The sequence below is a fragment of the Phytophthora cinnamomi genome (genome assembly GCF_018691715.1).
Source record: "Phytophthora cinnamomi strain GKB4 chromosome Unknown Contig50, whole genome shotgun sequence".
In the NCBI taxonomy this organism is placed as follows: Eukaryota; Oomycota; class Peronosporomycetes; order Peronosporales; family Peronosporaceae; genus Phytophthora; species Phytophthora cinnamomi.
Genome location: NW_027150983.1, coordinates 478,132 through 499,703, shown reverse-complemented (window position 1 = coordinate 499,703; position 21,572 = coordinate 478,132). Strand labels below are relative to the sequence as shown.

The 21,572-nt window shown below is 55.2% G+C and overlaps 3 protein-coding genes across 3 annotated transcripts; 2 read left to right on the top strand and 1 right to left on the bottom strand.

Annotated features, from left to right (window-relative positions):
- Nucleotides 1-309: 309 nt before the first annotated feature.
- On the bottom strand, nt 310-2,611 carry IUM83_06558 (uncharacterized protein; the record flags this gene model as incomplete). Its single annotated transcript, XM_067930779.1, has 4 exons — nt 310-375; nt 2,152-2,232; nt 2,301-2,507; nt 2,576-2,611. The coding sequence occupies 4 exons, from the start codon at nt 2,609-2,611 to the stop codon at nt 310-312; spliced, it is 390 nt and encodes a 129-aa protein (XP_067789728.1).
- Nucleotides 2,612-3,468: 857 nt separating this feature from the next.
- IUM83_06557 (Serine/threonine-protein kinase Nek2) lies at nt 3,469-18,692 on the top strand (the record flags this gene model as incomplete). Its single annotated transcript, XM_067930778.1, has 4 exons — nt 3,469-3,510; nt 3,571-3,723; nt 3,802-3,920; nt 17,288-18,692. 4 exons carry the CDS (start codon nt 3,469-3,471, stop codon nt 18,690-18,692), a joined length of 1,719 nt encoding a protein of 572 aa, XP_067789724.1.
- Nucleotides 18,693-19,765: 1,073 nt separating this feature from the next.
- Nucleotides 19,766-20,986, top strand: IUM83_06556 (uncharacterized protein; the record flags this gene model as incomplete). The annotated part of the gene is made up of 1 exon (XM_067930777.1): nt 19,766-20,986. One exon carries the CDS (start codon nt 19,766-19,768, stop codon nt 20,984-20,986), a length of 1,221 nt encoding a protein of 406 aa, XP_067789723.1.
- Nucleotides 20,987-21,572: the final 586 nt, after the last annotated feature.

Sequence of the window (21,572 nt, the reverse complement as noted above, 5' to 3'; positions counted from 1 at the left end):
GATGCATTTCCTGTTGAATATGCCATGTTAGTAGATTTGATTTTTAGATCCAAGAGAAGTACCGATCGTACCATCGGATGACTGCAAATGGAGTGAACGCTGGCGATTTCTAGTTGATGTTGACGCATGATAGATGACAGGAAAGCATTTTCCGAAATGATATCTCCCTGAATTCTTGAGGGTTGGAGTTGTTGCAGGTCCGATTGCAGTCTGCGAACCTCCTCTTGTAGTTCTTCCTTCTCTCTCTATGTAGTGAGAACAGGGCAAAGTCATTATACTCTCATGATAACCTGGGGATGAAAAGCAGTTCTAAACCTTGCGTCTCGTGTCCGTTGACTTGTACCGTTTCTCAGCCATGGCCAACGCGTAGTGCACCTGACGGAGAAAAATTTGAAGTGAGCTCGAGCTCGATACAGCAACTTTTGGGACCGGAATGATGGTGAAGTGGAACAGTCAGTTCGTAGTAATTCTGGCATTTCGTCGAAGAACTGGTCGTTGCGGTATTTGCAAATCTTGTCATCTTTCGAATTGTTTTATGCTAACGAAATGAGATCAAGATGTACGAAGGTTTAGGTTTTCCTTGAGCACGTCTGTTTTCTTGTATAAAAACTCGTTAACCAGCGCCGCAAAAATTGAGCGTTTACCGGAGATTATCGACCGGATTGGTGGCTTCACCCTACCGCTACTCCAATCGATGAATCAACGGTAAGGTACTGCGCACTACTACTGGAGTACATAGTCGAGCTCCACGAGAATAAAATACACAACTTGACCGTTGCGCACTGAATACATTTCCGTCTGCTAGGCGCGTGTGGAAGTTCGACGAGGACATTGAAATGCTTTTCTGAATCAATACTAGCGTCGCCCCCTCCCTCCTATGCAAGACTATGCCGAAGCAATTTTAGCTGCAGATTATGAGCAAAGTTTCTCCAATGATAGTTTTTTCACTGTTTGTTGGAAACCCAACTCGAACGTAGCAGCTTTTCCACGAACACTATCAGCTCGGATTCGAGTTGGCCTACACGGCCAAGGGTCTTGATATTTTTATGGAGTTTGCGCATTTGGAGTCGCTCGAAGCGCTACTAGTACAATGTTACAACTGTAAAATCCTCGCACTCTTGCTGATAATTGAGCGTGTTGGCGCTGCATCCACGGACTTTACAATAATTGCGCCTGTGGTTGAGTCGGGCTTTGATTTGAACACCCTTGCCCTCACTAGCGCCATCGTAACCACTGCTGATACACCCATATACGCAAATACAGCACCACTTCACGATGATATTACGGTAAACAGCGCAGTATTTTCGAAGTGACTGACCGACCCGTTTTAATTTCTGCTTTCATCAATGCACGGAATAATTTTACGTGCAGAGCTGATGCCACTCATAGCAAAATCTCCTCCCGTCGAAATTATAGGTCTTCCAAATCTTGTGACAATAAACACGTTGATCTATAGGGGCACTAAAGCTCGGAATACACGTAGCTGCGAATGGTCTTCATCAAGACATCTCCCCACCAGCCGATGCCTGCCTGCAGTTCTTGTCGCGTAGCTTCCGACACGGGGAACTGGGGGTTGTAGAGTTTCAGGAACGCTGCTCGTCGCAGTGTCACCACCAGCTCACCTTCGCTTTCTGGATCCTTAGCAGGTCGTCTGCTGGCTGACAAGATAATGGCGCCCGACGTGTCCAGACGAACGCGCTCCTTCGGGTAGTACGGGTACAGCTCGTCTTCATCGACCGAGTCCAGAGCCAAAATGCCGCACGTTCGTCCGCCGAAGCCCTTGTCATCCTCCGCGAACAAGTGCGAGAACGTGACGATGCTGCTCTCGACCGGCGTGCAGTTCCCCGATTTCGATAGGACGCGAATGCTGTACACACTGCCGTCGATGGCGTCGTAGTCGTCCCTCACCGTCGTGTGGCCCAGTCTCTCGGAGATCCCAATCTCAATGGTATTGTAGTGGAACAGCAGCGCCTCCCACACCTTCTCCAGGGACTCGACCCCTGGAAAGTGCATGGCCTCCAAGTGCACGGAGCACAGATCGCCCTCTGCCGTCTCGTATCGGTGGTCCGAAGTGTGCGGCTTGTCCGGATCCTCGAATCTGCCCGGAGCCATGAGGAAATCGTAGGCATTCCTCAACTTCTCATTGCGAACTGCCATCAGCGTCTTGCGGCGCTCGTCCCAGTCCTTGGAGAGGCAGATCTTGGTGTACAGCGGGTGCGACGCTTGATCCCCCTGCACAAGCATACTCAATACCCCAACATAGAATAATTTATCATAAAAAAGGAAGATGACAAACTTACGAGGCACTCGACCAGCATGGCCTGGGCGCTGGCCACATTGAGCTGCTGGTTCCTGGCCAGCGACGTCATGAGCGCATTCTCGGCCACGACGTGCTGCACGAGCGGGTCCAGCAGCGCCGCGTCCTCGGGCGAGAGCGAGCGCAGCTGGAGCTTCTGCAGCTCCGACGACAGTCGCTTCACCTGCTCGCGCAGCTGCTCCGTCTCCTCCTGCACAGCACAACGCCAGTATTACAAGATGGAGGTCCAGGGGGCGCGGGGATCGACCACGCACGCACCCGACGCGCAGTGTAGGTGCACTTCTGCTTCTTCATGGCTTCTCTGCGGCACAGCACAGTGCTTTATGGGACAGAATCACGCGAGTGGTACACGTCATGACGTGACGTGAGCCGACTTGCTACACCTGTATGCACTGTGCAGTGTACAGTACTACACGTAATAGCAGCTCCAGGTATTACAAAACTGACATCAGGTTCTGAATGCTGAACGTGGTGAAGGCCCTGTCCTGGTGGCGTATATTTAGGCACTTATTTCAGAGCCTGCTGTGCTCCACTAGTGTAAGTGAATTGCGAGAGATTTGATGAAAATTTACGCGGACCGCGGATTTGAGCAAGTTCGCTTACGGAGACTATGTAAATCCATGAGGATAGCTCAATCGCCGGTTTTGCGGTCAACACTGTGGTGGCCGCCACGCACACACAGCCAACACCCTCAACGCTCTCCGGATCTAGGCACGATATCTGACTGCCATCGACACGCTGACTAGCATCGCTAACCCTCCTGATGCAGGTCAGCGCTGGTGTCTGTATGTGCTCCCTTCTTGCCGAGCATTGCTTGCCTTTGCAACTTGCTTTGCGTTGTCTACGTTTTCTTTTACTGCCTTCGTGTTGCCAAACAGTGAGTTCCACAATGCACAATGACAAACATGACTTGAGGACTACCAACCCTGGCCTTAACGCTAACGTCGCCTAATGTAGCGTGAATGTAGCTGAATGTCGTTCGATGACAAACTCGCCTGGAGTGGCAAGCACAGCAAATTGTGGACGTGGTTGGCTCTTATGAGCCAAAAAGAGTCAGCGTGACAAATCGCATGTTGCATGCAGGCGCAAATTCAGCTCACCCACAAACGAGCGACCGAGCGAGCGCCACCAACTCCACCAGCAGCGAGAGAATGCCCAGCAAGAAGCGCAAGTCGGCACACGTTGTGCGCGAGGTGCGCCAGCGCCCACATTTACGTACTGAGGTAAAACTACTTACGGTAACTCTCCTGTAGGGCTTGAACGAGGAGCTGCGACGTCTGCGCGAGCAACTGAAGCAGCTAAACCCCATCGCAGGGCTAGGCTCCGAAAATGCCGCCATTTTCAGAGCCATCCGCCAGCAGCAGCTTAATCTTGCCAGCGCTCAATCCGCCATTCTGCCACTACTGGTAAGAACGACAAGCGCGCATAGTATTCAAAAGTACACACAGAGCAGCCCTAATGCTAACGGACCCTCTTGGTTTTAGCAAACGAGCGGCTTCGCTCAGAACCTGCACCCGCTGCACTCGCAGATTCGCCTGGGAAAATCCTGGGAGAGCCGCAGAGCGACGCTTTTGGCTTTCCGGGAAACGAAATTCCGAGCTGCGTATGAGTATATAACAGCACTCACTCAGACCACCAACTCCGACGAACTCCGCCACTCAGACGAACGTTTTGAGACGGCTGGTGGTGATATATGCTGCGTCATTTCCCAGACGATCCACTTCCCGGGGGTGCGGTCTCTGAAACAAGTCTACGAGTCGCTGATTTTCAGCCTCAACAACGCCGAGATCAGTATTTCGGAGCGGCTTGGCAACGTTACGGTCCGAGACGACTACGGCGATGTCAACGGCAATACCTTCAATTCTCGGATCATGTCCACGGGTGAGAGTGGGATCACTACCGAACTCAACTGTGTCATGCTGTCGCAGCTCTTTGATGACGCAAGTGACGTCTGTGGCGGACAACCCTGCGGAATGGTTATCATCGACTCGGTGGATGAGGACGACTTGTATCCGTACATCCCCAATGAACGGATTAGGAAGGATGTTTCCTCAGTCTTTTTGTTGACCGACCGTCGGTGCAACATTGATAATTCTGGCCCGGACAGTGGGGTGATACTGAAGCGAATAGCCAACGTGAAGCTTCACCGTCCCGCGTTCGAACTGTCAGAGTCTGTGTGGCATGACCAGCAACTAGAAACGACACGATGGGGAGACGTTGTGGTCCGATCGATGCGCAGCGTGTTGTACTCGAGGCCGTAGGAGATTTTAGCATTGTCTTCATTCGTTTTGGTCTTCACCAGGAAGAATTGTTCGATAAATTTGCAAATGAACGGGTGGCTTTACGGAATATCGCTGCGAACTTTGACGATTGCTTCCAAAACGACTACAGTAAGTACATGCAGAAACTATCTAGCTAATTGATGCTAAAATGTAACGTATACTCACTCACTCTACTATGACGGTAATCTAAAACTGTAGTTATTATACCTGGTGTACCCGCCACAATTAGTAAACTGTCAACTACGAATGCCGTACATGCACCGAACCCGTCTTTCCAGTTCGTTTAATACACTTGACTGACCCGAGTAAACCGGACAAGCTCGAAGTGCTGACCGTTGACGAGTCTCAACACCTAATTTGGTAGGATCGGTATCCATGAGCTGACTGCAAGATGAAGAAGAAGAGTCCTTACAAGCCGACAACTTGAAGGCGTCAACGTTGTCGTTAGTTGAAGTACCAGTATGCAGTTCGCACACATTAATGGCCAGTAGACATCCTCAAAGGTGTAATCTATCTCGGCGTGTTGCAGGTTCGCCATCTCGTATTGCGACACGGCAGATTCGTCCCAATGTTTACTTTTCTTATTTTTACCAAAAAAGTATTTTTTTTACGCGGATGGTTTTGTTTTCAGCGGTATGCTTGTACATCGAATAAGTACCAAACGTTCGTTTCTACATATTGTGGGTGTTCCAAGCGTAACATTTTTTACCCGTTTATGCTACGAATATTTTTTTTCCAGCCCTGGCTAGTAAGCTGTGGAGGGTTCCCTCGATGACCTGTCCCCCTTTGACAATGTACCACGAGGGGACAGCTCATCGAGAAATTTGGTAGTTTGCTCCTTGCAGTGGAGAGAGTTGGAGGTAATTTATTCGAAAAATCTTTGCAGCAGCAATTTGCTCCTGCTGTGGAGATATACTTAGAGCATTTCGAGAGGGGGAGGAGGGATGTAAGGAAGGAGACGTGCTCGGTGGCGAGCACGTCGCGGCCCTTTAATTTCAAGAGCAAGGCGGGGGCGTAAGCATTGCTTGCCCACCATCACTCTATGGTACATTCATTCATATTAGGCAAAAACAAGAAGCCAAGTAGTGAAACACGCACAAGTGGTGCGTTACCTCTGTTGGTCGTATTAACCTCCAGTTTGGTGCACGTCAATCCACTTCAACTTGAAGTGAATTGACCAATCAAATTCATTTGTTTTAGTTCCGCCATGGACACTGTCCAGACGGCCGGCCACAGGGCCTTAACCAAAATAATCTCACTTCACATTTTACCTCCAACTGCCTACACGCTTCGAGCATAGCGGTCTACCTTTCCTCACGGCCTCTGCATACAAGTTCTTCGCCTCAGCCTTATAACTGGTAGCACTCCGTCGGTCAGTTTTCGCCGGGCAAGTGGTCAGAAGATTGACAGATCGACTCGCTATCACTCGACTGCAACAGCCTCAGGGTTAGGGGTTCGCTTTTTTTCCGCTTAACTGCTACTGTAGCGTCAGGTTAGTTATGCGTAACCGACTAGCGAAAAGCGTTAATGTCGGTTACGCAAAACTTAACGGCTAGCGAAAAGCGTTTGTACCGCCAAGTGTATTTGCACTTAGAGGTAGTACTACCACTTCCGACACCAGCTGTTGTGTATTTTTCATGTACATGAAAAATGATTGCAGGATTTAGCCACTACAGACTAATTGACGCCACTTTGAGCATCAGATCGACAATCTCGCCGTCGGCATCGCCCTCTTCAACGCCCTCGTCCTCGCCGTCTTCGTCCGGCTCGTCGTTTCCACGAAGGGGAGTCGCAAGACCAGTCTTTTGCCAACAGTGCGCCACCGTCTTGGCCTCCGTAGACGACCACAACAGCGAGCTCCATTGCATCGCCTGAAGCTGGTCTATTTTGTATGCAGACTGCCCATTAACATTTGCATCAGCCTCAAACCTTTCGATCCCGTGGTCAATCTGTAATGACCTAAAGCGTGCCTTGAAGGACGCAATAGCACCGGCGTCCAGAGGCTGCAGATAGGTGGTAGGTGTCGTGGGCGTCGTAGCAGTCGGTGATCTCCTGGATGGCATGGCGTCCTTCTCTCACTTCGTCGGCGTCAGCAGAGCCAGCCTCGCCGTGTCGCGGTCTGTAGCGTAGCTTGTGCCGCTTGAGAAACCCGGTCAGCCAGCCAACGGAGAGTCCGACATCGAGCGCAGGCCCGCCTACATCTTCTCGAATCTGCTCGGCCTTCCTAGTGATAGCTTTGCGGTTAAGACACAGCCCCCTCGCTTCTACGCTACCCACCCACTCCTTTAAATTCTTTTCTAAAGCAGGCGACTTTACCTTTAGCGGCTTACGCCGTTTGCCCTCACCGTACTCTGGTTTCTTGATAGTGCTTGCGTTCTTTAGTATGTCAGATACTGTGTTGCGGGCTGGGGCTTTGCGCAAGCGGAATGCTCGCTTGGACCACCGCGCTAGCTCTGAATGGGTCATGCCAGGCTCCGCTGCGCTCTTGTCAATCAGCTCTCGCTTGTTCTCGATCGTCAGCCAGCGTCCCATTGCTCCCTCGGAAGGGGGCCACAGCGCTCAGAAGCCAGTCTACGGCGAGTAGTGGACGCGCGCTAAGCATCCCTGTTTAATCTGATAACGTATTATTAAGGATATTTTTTCTAGGAGGTGTCGGAAGTGGGAGTACAAGCTGTATTCGCTAACGGTTAGTTAATCTGAAGTGCTAGACTAGTTTAACGCTTTTCGCTTCACTAGTCACCTTCCCGCACGTAAGCCTAGTTTATAGCGGAAAACTGGGTTTGACTTGGCCTTGAATGACCAAGGTGAACAAACAAAAACCAAAAAATCTCTATTCAAACCCTCACCCTAGCCTAGAAGCAGTTGATCGACTTCGTCTCAAGGGGTTAGACTCAGTCAACCGTCTTGCAAGTTTAACTCACCACCTGCAAGATCAGGAAGAGTGTTTTCGCGCCGAGTCTGAGCGTATACTTTTTCGAGAAGATTGTCGCCTCTTAAGTATACAAGTAGTGCGTCTTCATAACACTCTCACTACTATATTTGATCGTCACCTTAACGAGAGCACACGCAACAGGTTCTACGAAGAGGATCAAAAGGAAGAGCCACTTATCCAAGGAAACAACCAGAAAACGCCAAGTCCAAGTCCAAGCTTCAATGCCTAAATTAGCGCTAAGTAGTGTTGTTTAAGTGTTCATTTGTTATTTTTTGGACTTTTTCGCATTGTTTTAGTGTAATTGCAGTTTGACTCAGCCAATCACCAGTTGCCTAAACCTCAGCTTCCATGTAATTCCGAATTGGGACATCGCAAACAAATCGCGTGAATTTCAGCTGTTTCCTGAAAATTTTGCTAATATTTTGAGCTTTGGCGTTAGCTTCGGGTTATTTTTCAGTCTATGCCTAAGCGTACGTTCGTGAGTGGGCCGTTGATCAGCAAAACAGTCGCATTCTCACCATTGAACAAGCCGTTCATCGTGCTTTCACGATTCGTGCTGCTACCCACTTGCAGTACAAGATTACTTGCTTGACCGAGCAACTCCGTGAAGTTTTTCTTCCGTTTTTCGAGACTCACCTCGATCACGTTACCGAAGCTGAGTTTGGACGATTTCTGTCCGAAACTGTTGACCACCTTGTAGTGGGTCTAATTTGACTCACTACCTTTGTTTACACGTCGCGCTACGTGTATGAGGAAGCGTAGGAGTTTATTAATAATTTAAATTGATTATACTTGAGTACACAAGTATAATATAAATCAAATAAAGACTCCAAGTGACTTGGTTTAGGTAAAATGAGAACTGTATTGTTTGTAAATTGATCTTCCTCCTAAATCTGCTAAACACTGTTTATCATCTATGAAAGGGATTGACAGCGGCTGGCTGTCAGAGCCCCGCTAATATGCACGTCTCTAATTGGTAGAAAGATGCTGCTTTCTACCAATAGGATATTTGGGTAGGTGTGGGCCACTCATTGAGGGGGCCCACTTCAATGTATCCATTGGTGTGGCTTACACCAAGGTGAGGAAGTATCTAAAACTTTTAACAGATATTTTATCTGTTAAAATCACAAGTGGCTTGTAGCCCCTTGTGCGTGTAACCCCGTTACACCATCCCCCCTTGAGGTTAGACGCGCGGGGTCAATCTCTGAATTGACCGTTCGTCAATTCTCCGCGTTTGGAGAAGAAACCCGCGCTCATTCAATGATGAGCACACCCCAAGAAAAGAAGGACGCGAAGGCGATGGAGAGTCATCTCTCCATCGATGACTACTTCGAGTGCCAGAAGACGAAGTATGGCGACGTCGTCGCCGAAGTCGACGACGATGAAGATATGGAAGACGAGAAGGACTCGTCCTCAAGCGGAAAGACTCCGTGTCGAGCGAGTCGCTCGACCCCCACGCTAAGAACATTCGCCCGCGTGAAGGGGACGAATCGGACGCTTCGAGTTCGAAGCGTTCGCGAACTGAGAGCGATACCCCACTCACTTCCGCTGGGGCTCTCAGTACTCCGCGCGCTGCTGCTGCAGCGCGTGATTTCAAAGCTCAAGGCTCTCCGCGCGCTTCGCCTGCAGCGCGCGATCCGTGGATGCCGTCCACGTCCGAGATCTCGGACCGGTATGGGAACTCGGTACCTCCGAATGAGGTGCCGCTGTACGTATGCAGCGCCATCAAAGATGACGCCGTGGCTGCCGAGCTGCACTTTGATGCGGCTCTGACAGCCAGCCGCTGTCAACCCCTTTCATAGATGATAAACAGTTTTAGCAGATTTAGGAGGAAGATCAATTAACAAACAATACAGTTCTCATTTTACCTTGAACTAGCTACTTGGTGTTTTATTTGATTTATATTATACTTGTGGACTCAAGTATAATTAATTCAAATTATTAATAAACTCCTACCCTTCCTCATACACGTAGCGCGACGTGTAAGCTAAAGTAGTGAGCCAAAGTAGGCCCACTACACCTGGTAGCACTTTGTAGTCCGTCCAACGACCGCCTACGTGACGTTCGTACAGGGTGTACGAACGCGGAGCCGAGAACCACATGAGCACGGAGGTGCCCATGGAGAGCTCCAACACGCCTGCAACGCATGTTGCACGCGCGGACTGCCCCCACCTGTCAGATACAGAGTGGGAGGCCCTCCAACGACTGTCAACAGTCATTGGGGAGGCGGCGATAGCTACGATGCTGCGTACGCTATCGCCGACAGAGCAACATGGTGTTGCTCTGGGGTTCATCATGAAGGAGCAGCGTGATGCTGCTTCCTCAGTGACGGCGTCGTCAGGGACGGCACCGCGTGCTCAATCATTAAAATTGAGCGTAAGCAATTACGTGGGAAGAGAGGGCGAGCCTCTCCTCCGGTGGCTTGTCGAGCTCGACACAGCCATAGCGGTTCGACGCATCGTCGCCCCGCTGTCGAAGGTCGCGTTCGCCATGTCCTGCCTTGGCGGACGCGCAAGGAGTTGGGCGTATGGACGCCGACTCTCCGATCCTACGTGCTTCAGCACGTACGAAGTGTTCAAAGAGGAGCTCAAACAAGCGTTTGAGCCCCCGCAAAACGAGTTCCGGTCGAGGGCGGAGTTCCTCGACCTTCAGCAGGGTAAGCATGCTTACGCGCAGCGCGCACGATACTTGGTATCAAATATCGTGACTAATCCAATTGACGAGGCGACTAACGTCGCCACGTTCATGAAAGGACTTAGAGATCGGCCAGTGAAGACCTATCTCTTCCGAGAGTACCCGAGTACTCTCGAAGCTGCAATCACCCTTGCCATGCAAGAAGAGTTTAGCCTGCGGCAGGCTAAACTCCATGCAAATGTACCGAGGCCGCAACCGCGCCCGGTAGCGAGGACGGGAGGTCCAGAACCAATGGACCTCTCGAACGCAACAACTGCTGGCTACCAGCAGCAAGGAGGCAATGCGGAATGCTTCCGTTGCGGAAGGATCGGTCACTTTGCACGGGAGTGCACAGCTCCCATGCCCCCTGGAGGTGGCCGTCGTGGCGATGCTAGGCATCGCCGCGGACCAACAAAAAACGCGAACATACAGTAGGCGCGGGGCGCCCTACTGGTAATGCAGTCGCGCGTGCCGACGTCGGGCACGCGACACTGAGGACTGCTGCCCCCAGTGAGACTAGCTCTCACTGCAAGAAACAAGATGACAGGCCGAACCTAGTCATCTTGAAGGTTTACTCGAAGAGAGCGAGTGACTCTCTTCGAGCTTTGGTAGACTCAGGCGCGTCGAACAACTTTGTTCGACTACGAAGCCTGTCGAGACTTGACTTCGAGGAGGTAAATGTACCTCGAAGTCTTCTAGAAGTTCGACTGGCGAGAGGTGCCATCGTGAAGATCGAGAAGCGCGTCGTGAACGTGCGCTTCTCGCACAAACAACGAGTGTTTGTCGAACACTTTATCGTCCTGGACCTGGGCGATAAGTTCGACGTGGTAATGGGCATGCCGTGCAAGTCACGGCATGATCCGGTGATAGACTGGAAGAAGCGCACGCTCGTGCGCTTCGGCCGCGACAGCGGAACAGAGAGCGATGGCCCTGTTACCGCAGCGCACGCACCAGCTGGTGCGCGCGGCTTACCAGTCGAGACAGCGCTTAATGCTGCTGTCCCGGAGTGCCCAGGAAGTGCGCGAGGGCGCGCACAAGTGAGACCCACGACGGCAATGCTGCCGACGTCAGAAGAAACAGACGTGCTGGTTCCGGGAACCAACACCCACGTTCAAGTGTGCAAGGGACAGTCCCTGACCCGAAGAGGTCAGGTCGACGACGACGCGTCGGCTCCGGGAGCTGATGCACCCTCGGTCATGAGGGGCTCCGCCAATGAATGGCGTCGAGGTGACGAAGGCGTGTCAACTCCGGGAGTTGACGCTGCAAACAGTGCGGACAGTTGCAAACGTACCGCACTGACACAATTTGCATGCTGTCGTGCAGCCGGGCTGCACGACGAAGCGCCATGCGATCAAGTCGGGCTTGATATCGCGCGCCCGCAGACAGGGTCTGCCGGCGAAAGGACACATTACCGTGCAGCCGGGCTGCACGAAGGAAAATGCGGTCAAGCCGGGCTTGATACCGCGCGCCCGCGGACAGGGTCCGCCGGCGAACAACTGTCCACGGCCGGGCCTGGACCAGAAGAACAACTGTGCGGAGCCCGGCTCCGCACAACAAGAAGACGGCGCAAGCGGAGAACGCTGCGCAAGTCTCGGTCCGGGACCGAGACGCATCAAGAGCAGTCTGCTGGGCAGACTGAGGCGGTGACGCCGGATGTCGAGACGCTAAGCGTCTTGACGCGCACCGATACTGGATTCCAGTATCGTGAGATGGAACTCGCTAGTCCTCCGACGAGGGCGTCGGAGTTGACTTCGCTTCCAGCCATGAGCTGGAAGCGCTCACACGCGACCTGCACGATGGACGCATCGAGCAGGTCTGCGTTCTTTCGGACAGTGAAAGAACGGAGAGCGAGATGCGAAGAGCTGAGGCAGCTCTTCATGGGAAGTACCACTGAGAGTGAAGACACTCTCAGTGCGAAGACGAAGCAAGAACGCTTCGAGGAACGAGGTTGGGACTCGCTGAAGTCGAGTCCCTATTACGAATTACTGAGGGAGTACAAAGACGTACTCCCGGAAGATTCCTGCGGAGCTTCCGCAGGATAAGGGCATTCAGCACGAGATTGATCTCGTGCCGGGCACAAAGTACTGTGTCACGCGGCAGAGGCCACTGCCGCGAGCTCAAGTGAAGGCGATCGACTACTTCTTTGAAAGTCGTCGCAAAGCTGGACAAGTGCGGGAATCGAAGTCCCCGCACAGTGCGTGTCAAAAAGCCACAGGGCGGATGGCGCATCGTTCATGCGTATAACAAGCTGAACGATGCGACGGTACCGGCGCAGACGCCGATACCGCGAAAAGATGTTATCATCGATTCGATGGTCGGGAGCACCGTTTACAGTGCTCTCGACTTGCGAGACGGATTCTACCAGATCCTAATGCGCGAGAGCGATATCCCTCTCACGGCAGTGAGCACGCCAAGCGGCATGCTCTGGGAATGGCTAGTGATGCTACAGGGGTTTAAGAACGCCCCTGCGACTTTCAACAGGTGCGTGACGCACTTGTTGCGCTCGGTGCGCGACTTCGCACAGAGCTACTTCGATGATGTGTTCATCCACAGCCGGGCTGTGGACGGGAAGACCGACATTGAGATGCACAGGGTGCATCTCCGGAAGCTACTTGAGCTTATGCGAAAGCATAAGCTCTACGCGAACCTGAAGAAGTGTATCTTCGCGGCGAGCGAGATACCCGTCCTCGGGTGTCTCGTAGGGAAAAATGGTGTTCGCCCTGACCCGGAAAAGGTCAGAGTGATTAACGAATGGCCAACGACTTCAAGTGTCAAGGAACTGAGGCAGTTCCTTGGCTTGGCCACATACTTGTGCAAGTACGTGGAGGATTACGCGGGCAAGGTCCGCTCGCTGTCACAGCTTCTTAAGAAGGAAGCTGTGTGGAATTGGACAACCGATTGCCAAAAGGTATTCGATGCAGTCAAGCGGGGCTTGACTGAGGCGCCGATCTTGGCAGTGGCTGACCAAGACCGCCCATTCCACGTCGTATGTGGCGCATCCGACTTCGCGATCGGATGTGCGTTGATGCAGCACGATCACGAGGGCCGTGATCGTGTCGTCTACTACCAATCGCGTCAGCTGAAGCCAGCTGAGCGCAACTATCCGGTGCATGACAAGGAACTCCTTGTCATGAAGTATGCACTCGCAAAGTTCCGAGTGTATTTGCTTGGGAGTAGACCATTTGTGGTCTACACCGACAATGCATCACTGCGCACCGCAGTGAAGTCGCCACACATATCACAAAGAATGGCGAGATGGCTCTCATTCTTTGCGGAGTATAACTTCCGGGTCGAATACAAACCCGGAAGATTGAATGTGGTGGCCGACGCGTTATCACGTCGGCCAGACTACGCAGAAGCTGCTGACGTCAATACCATTGACGTCACGCGATCGATCAAACCCACATCGTCTCTGCTGGACGATGTGAAAGCCGCGTCCGCGTCGGGCGCGGACGCGAAACTCTTGTTGGCCTATGGCACAGCACCTTCTGACAAGGCTCATCAGAAGTTGCCCAAGCACCTTCGTGCGCGCGCACACCGATATCGGGTGCACGACGGACTGCTCCTCTATAATGTGGTCGACGACAACGCGGACCGCGTTGTCGTGCCGAATGATGATGACCTGCGACTCAGGATCATGTACGAATATCACGATGCCCCGACTGCGGGACATCTCGGACGTGAGAAGACATACGTCCTTCTCACGCACGACTTCTACTGGCACCACCAGTATAAGTGGGTGCGCAAGTACATCCGTGCTTACGAGGTATGCCAACGCGTAAAGCCTGCGCCATTCGCGCAGGCTCCTTTACAATCACTGCCGACTCCGTCGGAGAGTTGGAAGTCCATGTCTTTGGACTTCATCTTTGGTCTTCCCCCGGACAGCGGAGGGAATACCGGTGTTGTGGTCTTCGTCGACCGCTTCAGCAAGATGGTATATCTTGCTGCAGTGCCGGTGGAGGTGGCCGCGAAACAGACGGCCCGTCTGTTCGTCGACATGGTGTTCAAACACCATGGTATGCCGACCGACATCGTGTCGGACAGAGACCGGCGCTTCACAGCGCACCTGTGGCAAGAAGTGTTTACACTTCTTGGGAGCCAACTTTCAATGTCGACGGCGGATCATCCGCAGACGGACGGTCAAACCGAGCGCGTGAATCGCGTGCTCATCGATATGTTGAAGAGCTACGCTCACTCGTTCCAATACTGGAGCGAGTGCTTATCGATGGCAGAGTTTGCCATCAATAACTCAGTGCATGCCTCGACCGGGTATACACCGTTCTACGTGAATGCCATGCGGCATCCACGTCTACCGAGTTTACTCGGAGTGATGGCTCCCACTTTAAGTGTGGGAGGATCTACGACTGCCATGCAGCAGCCGCAGAAAACCGCTGACACTTGCACCGTATCAGCTGCAACAATGAACAAACCACATGAGTCTGGGCAGGGCGCAGACACCGCGAAGAACCACGCAGAGGCCGGGCCTCTAGCGCAGAGCGAGCTGAATGACTTCAGCTCGGATCCAATCAACTTCATCACCAAAATACAAGCCGTGATTCGGTTTGTCCAAGATGCAATAGCAGCTTCTTTTGACCAACAGAAGCTGAACGCAGACAATGTGGGCAGAGGCAACCCAAATGAATTCAAAGTTAGTTCATTGGTTTTGTTAGCTACTCAAAACCTGCCTAAACATGCAGTTTCGGATTTCGGAGCAAGTAAGCTTGCTCCGCGCTTCATCGGGCCGTTCACTGTGTTGGCACGGCACGGCAACGCATACACGCTAGACATACCGTCTAGCATGCGCCTCCATCCGACCTTTTACGTCGGACGGCTGAAGCCATACCTGCAGCACGATCCATCTAGCTCGGCTGACCCGAAGCCGCGGCAGGAGCCGAGGCAGAAGCGGAGGCATTAGCCTCGGCGACGAACAGCCGCTCCTCCAGTGCGCGGACGCGCTAGAGCAACCCCTTCATCTGGGTCCCCAATTCGATCTGGATATTCGAGGCGATCTGCCAGACCGCCGCGACTTGGGCCTTCTGATTCGCCAGTTACCGCTTCAGGGCGGCGAACTCAGCGCCCTGCAGACGCTCCACGGCGGTCACCCGGTCGTCGAGAGACGTGTACTGATCAGCCCGGGGCTGATCATACCCGGGGTGTGTTCCCACCCCCGCCACCGCCGATCCGTGACGCCCGCGGCTCAACCCGCTGGATTGTTGAGCGAATTGTTGAACATAGTATCCCGAAAACGAACCCTCAAGGGGCTCGTTTTCGTATTCGTTGGAGATGATTTCCTCCCCATCAAGATACATGGGAGCCGCGGAACGTCTTGCTGGAGGACGTTCCGGAAATGGTGAGGGCGTACGAGGAGCAGTACGCGCTGGGGCAGCGAAAGTAATACGAGCGCTGCGATCATCGCTAGCGCCCGAACCCTCACCTGCTAAGAACTTAGCACGGAGCTCTTTGAGACTCTCGGGCACACGGAATGACGTGTACCCGTTCAGGTCGCGGTCGCTCAAGCGGACCGCGCCTGGGAAGCACTTCGCGCACTGAAAGCCCTCGGGCACAGCGCACAGTACGTTAGCCTCCTGACAGCAACGTGGAGTTGCTCCAACTTTCCACGCTTCGAGTACGTCTCGAAGCGATCACGCGCTTGCTTAATCCGATCACGGTAAGCACTCGGTTTCTTGTTGAAGTTATCAACAAAGGCATTCCAACTTTGACAAAGTGCCTGCCACTCGGGCACTTTGCTGCGAGAAGATGTCTTCTTGCTTTGAAACCATCGGAGATCATGGAAGAGTCCGCTGTAATAATCGCGCATTTGATGCGTCTCCGCATCAAAGTGCAGCTCGGCAGCCACGACGTCATCTTTGATGGCGCTGCACACGTACAGCGGCACCTCATTCGGAGGTACCGAGTTCCCATACCGGTCCGTGATCTCGGACGCGGACGGCATCCACGGATCGCGCGCTGCAGGCGCAGCGCGCGGAGAACTAAGAGCCCCAGCGGAAGCGAGTGGGGTATCACTCTCAGTTCGCGAACGCTTCGAACTCGAAGCGTCCGATTCGTCCCCTTCACGCGGGCGAATGTTATTAGCGTGGGGGTCGAACGATTCGCTCGACACTGAATCTTTGCGCTTTGAGGACGAGTCCTCCTCGTCCTCCATGTCTTTATCGTCGTCGTCGAAGTCGACGACGTCGCCATACTTCGCCTTCTGGCGTTCGAAGTAGTCATCGATGGAGAGATGACTCTCCACCGCCTTCGGGTTCTTCTTGTGGGGCGCGCTCATCGTTGAATGAGCGCGGATTTCTTCTCCAAACGCGGAGAATTGACGAATGACCAATTCAGAAGATTGACGTGCGGAGACCCCGCGCGTCTAACCTTAAGGGGGGGATGGTGTAACGGGGTTACACGCACAAGTGGCTACAAGCCACTTATGATTTTAACAGGTAAGATATCTGTTAAAAGTTTTAGATACTTCCTCACCTTGGTGTAAGTCACACCAATGGATACATTGAAGTGGGCCACCACAATGAGTGGTCCACACCTATCCAAAGATCCTATTGGTAGAAAGCAGCATCTTTCTACGAATTAGAGACGTGCATATTAGCGGGGCTCTGACAGCCAGCCGCTGTCAACCCCTTTCATAGATGATAAACAGTTTTAGCAGATTTAGGAGGAAGATCAATTCACAAACAATACAGTTCTCATTTTACCTAATCTAAGTCACTTGGAGTCTTATCTGATTTAAATTATATTTATGTATTCAAATATAATTAACCTAAGTCATTACTAAGTACTTACGCTTCCTCATACACGTAGCGCAACGTGTAAGCAAAGTAGTGAGTCAAGTTAGACCCACTACAGGCGCTGCATGACCCGATGCACGCAGCGCCTCCACATTTCCGGTTTTCCTCGCGACCAAGCGCTCGACCAGCCCCCCTAAGTCACTAGCTCCCCTCATGTCGGCTTCATCAACTTCGCCCATCGCTTCCTCGGCGCCACCGGAGCCGTCCGCTTTGCCGCCCGTGGCACCGACGCCCCCGAGTCTGGATCGCGCGGGCCTCATTTCTGCTGGTGTATCAGCAACACCGGCCTCCTCCGCGCCCGCGGCGACACAGCCCACCCCACCGTCGCCTGCACCGGCGGCTCCCGCCCGCGTCAGCACGCGGCAGTCGTGCGCCGTCGTCGTCTGCGCCGCATCGTCGACGTAACTCCAGCGCCGCCGACGACGGAGGAACCTGGTTCTCCAGTACGCCCAGAGCCCGCGGAGTCGCTCGCTCCAGCTGGCACGTCCGCACCGGACTCCAGCACCTTCGCGGACGCAGCCGCGGCGACCACCGATCCAACCGAAGCGGCCGCCGCGGCAGCTCGCGGGTCTGCCCAGCCCGTCCGCAGGTCCAAGTCGCGAGCCTCCGCCAAATCGCCAGCACGCCGCCGCCCTAAGTGGCCCGCAGCCAAATCTCCCGCTGTAGCTAAGCCTACGGCATCCACGGAGTCCATCTCGCCGACAGCGACCGGCGCGTCCACTGCAGTCCTCGACGCGCCTACCGCCTCGACGGCACCACCCGTGGCGCCGCCCGTCCTGACGGTTTACTCTGACAGCGACAGCGAGTCGGACGTTTCGACACCGGAGTCCTCCCGGCCTGGTGTAATGGGAAATGCGACCTTCGCGCGTCCCGAGCCGCGGGGTCTTGAGCCCGTCTCTGACTCGCCTGGAGTCCGGATGTCATGTGCAAGCGACCCCTTCGACCCTTCCGCTTTCTTAAGACGCTTTCACGGTGAGCTGCGCGCTGAACCCGGCGCGGCCCGGGAAGTAGCGCCCGCTAGTGGCCTCCCGGTTACCGCCCAGACGACCGCCCGCCAAGCATCATGCGCCGACGTGCGCGACTGCTCCTCGGCACCCAGCGGGCGGGTGGCACAATTACTTCGCGACCTTGCCCATCTCCTGGGCGGGGACTCGAATCTGGCCCAAACGGAGGGGCTGCCGGGCGGCGGTCAACCAACACTGAGCACCGCGTTCGCGTCGTGGTCGCAGCCTAACCACCGTGGCGCGCTACCTCCGCCCGCCGTCCGCGAGCTCCGTGCTGCACACTTCGCGACGCCGGCAAGTCGCGCACGCGGGGACTTCCGCCCGGCGTCCGTTTATATTCTGGCCGCGTATCGGCTCTACCCCCACCTGCTATCGCCCGAGGGACAGAACGAGACACCCACCTCGTGCGTGCTGCGATGGCGGAGTCTGGCCTGTCTAACGTTTCTAGACGCGGCCCCGGTGTTAGCAGCCTTACGCGGTGCCCGCTTTGGGCGATACGGGATCTCCGTCATGCACTTTCACCGCGCTGACCAGGAGGCGCTGCTCGCGGCTGGGTCTTCCGATGTGCACTTTGCTCTAGACTTTCAAGCGGCCCCGCCAGCGGCCCCTCCCTGCACGTCGTACTACGACCTGCTCGGCGCCATCCAAGGCCTGTCTACGTTTGCGAACGCGCAGTAGTACGATCCTATGACCCACGCTCTGTACCGCGTGCGCGGGTTTGTCGTCGCCAACATGGACGCAGACCCAGGTCACTCGCCGAGCCGGGTGCAACGCACCCTCCATGGGGTCAACCAGCTTCTCGGTGCCGCCTTTCTCCATCTCTCCAGCGACGCGCCATATTGGTGGCGCGACTTCTCGGAGGCGGTCGGCCGGATCGCCTTCAACTCCACTGCATGGTCTATGGCCTTACACGCGCTGACACTGCGGGAGCTGGCCAACCGCCCCGGTGGCAGCAGCCACAGTAGCCGAGCGCAGCCCGGCCAGCCACCGTCCGGCACCGCTTCCGCACTCCACCGACGAATAATCAGCGTAGCCGCCCAAGCAGCATCCCTACGCACATCTGGGCGCTGATCCCGCGCAACACCGCCGGCGTCGAACCATGCTTGAAGTAATTTGCTGGGGGAATGTGCTCAGGGGGCACCCGCGCCCAGTGCGCCTCCAGAGACAGGACACACGAGTGGGGGGACCCGCTCCCCTCCGAGCTGACAACCTACATTACGGAGCGCTTCGGTGGCACCGGAGGTGGGGCCACGCGCCGCCCCCGCCGCCGCTGAGGCGGACGAGGTGCCGCTGACACACCAGCGCTTAGTTACCCAGACCCCAGCTGTAACTCAAATAGATTGCATGCTTCGGGCCATTGTGAGTCGCATTCCGGCGCGATGGCGTTCCAGCCCCGTCTCCCAACGGATACAGCCAGGCGCCTCGTCACAGTTTCTTCAGCGACGTGCGTCAGCCCCCACTCGGGGGCACCCCTTCGCGTGCCTGCCGGTGAGAGCCTGTTGTCGCCGAGGTATGCCACCGTGGCGCACCACCCGCGCCACACTGTACGGGCACAGCCCCCGGTTCACGACGCGAGTTCTGCCAGTGAGAGGCCCCGCGCCACGATCGCGGGCCTTGCCACCGAGAACTCCCCTTCCACGCCTACCGGTGGGGGGCCGTTCGCCCAGGGCGCGGTCCATGCCACCGAGGCGTGTGCTTCCCTGTCCAGTGTCGAGACAGCGCCGGCCCCAGCTGCCGCCACCACACTACCCATGTCGGTCACTGCCCCCAGCGGCACCGACCATGACAATTTTTACCGCAGCGCCCCATGCCCTGCCACCTTCGACCGCTTGCACACATCAGGCGTCAAAAGGTCGCGCTCGTGGGAGCGCGTCCGCCGCGCAACAATCGCAGCCGCGTTCGGCTGCGTTGGCGTCACGTTCCCGGATCCGGTCCCGGAGGCAACCGCCGGACGCGCGCTCGGGCTGAACACGGCGCTCCAGACCGCGATGTCCGAGTACGTACGGCGAGCCCGACCGTCGCTGCCAGCGTTCGTCGAGCTCGTTCGCGGACAGACCACCGACGACTACCGGCCCAACAAGGCTCTCGTTCCTGCGGTCCTGCGGCACCAGTGCAGGGGCTACATTCACTTGGATAGGCTGCTGCGCATTGTGGCTGAGGGTGTCCGGGTACGGTTACGCGAACCGCTGCCGCGCCAGAGCTGTTTCCCCAGAAACCATCCCTCCGCGTCAGAGCGAATAAAGGTGCTCCGCAAGAACATTAGGATGGAGCAAGACCTCTTCAGGTGTATCGTCAACAGCCATACGGACCCATCCGACGTGCCAACACCATCGTACGATCACTGCTCCAGCTTAGCCCGCGAGTTACTGCGGTGCAAACGCGCCGACCCTAGCCACGAGGTCCAGGTAATGGCGGGAGATGTGGCGGTGGTGTATCGCAACGCGTGCACGCACAGCGAGTGCGTGCACCTATTCGCCGGATACATTCCGGAGGACAACGCTATCGTCATTGATCTCTCCGCTGCTTTCGGCTGGACAGGCTATGCCGGCACATACAGCGTTTTGGGAGGGGCGGTTGCGTTCGTCCACGGCAACAACGTCGACGCCGCCCACCCCTCCGGATTCTACAGCTACCACTGGGTCGACGACCACGTGAACATTGTGACCAACACCGGTACCCACTGTGCTGACGCTGACCGCTCGCTCCGGTACGCCATGACTGCTGTCTTGGGCCCCGGCACCGTCAATGAAGACAAGTTCACAGGCTGGCGGACACGCCAAAAGGTACTAGGCCTCAATTTCGACACTGTGCGCGAGACGGTCGCCATGCCACCCTACAAAATCGCCAAGGCCCAGCACCTTGTGGCCAACGCCTACAACGCGACCCGGCTGTCCCCCTACGCCTTGCGGTCCCTCCTCGGCTCCCTTCGCCACGTGGCGACGTGCGTACGCCCAGCCCAGGCCTTCCTCTAGCGTCTTCGGGTGGGCGAGGCGATCCTGCACCGACATGCCTTCGTCTCTGTCACGCCAGATATGCGCCAGGGCCTAATTTTGGTGGTGGCACATCCTTCGCGACCCGTCGCTCAACGGCGTCCGGCTCGAATTTTTCGACGCCCTTCCCGATCCCGACTTCGTTGTGTTCACTGACGCGTCAGCCCAAGGGTTGTTTGCCGTCGTTCCATCACTCCGGCTTGCGCTCACCTACCGCTTCTCAGTGTCCGAGCGCGCCGCAGTCGACGCTTTCAAAAAAGGCGCCGCCAACGCGTTTGATATCAACTACCGCGAGCTACTAGCATGCGTGTTTGCAATCCAGGCGTGGGGGCCAGCGTAGCGGGAGCAGGCCATCCTGACCCAGCCTCTGCACGTCCATTACCGAGTCCAAGATGGCGTCTCGCAACCCCAGAGCGCAGACATTAATCCGGCTCCTCGGGCTATGGGAACTGTAGCTCGGCCTACGCATCTCTGCCTCCAATATCCCCGGGACAGACAACACGACCGCAGTCGCCGGCTCGCGGCGCTGGGAGGATTCGGCTTTAGCTACGCGATTCCACCAGGCAAC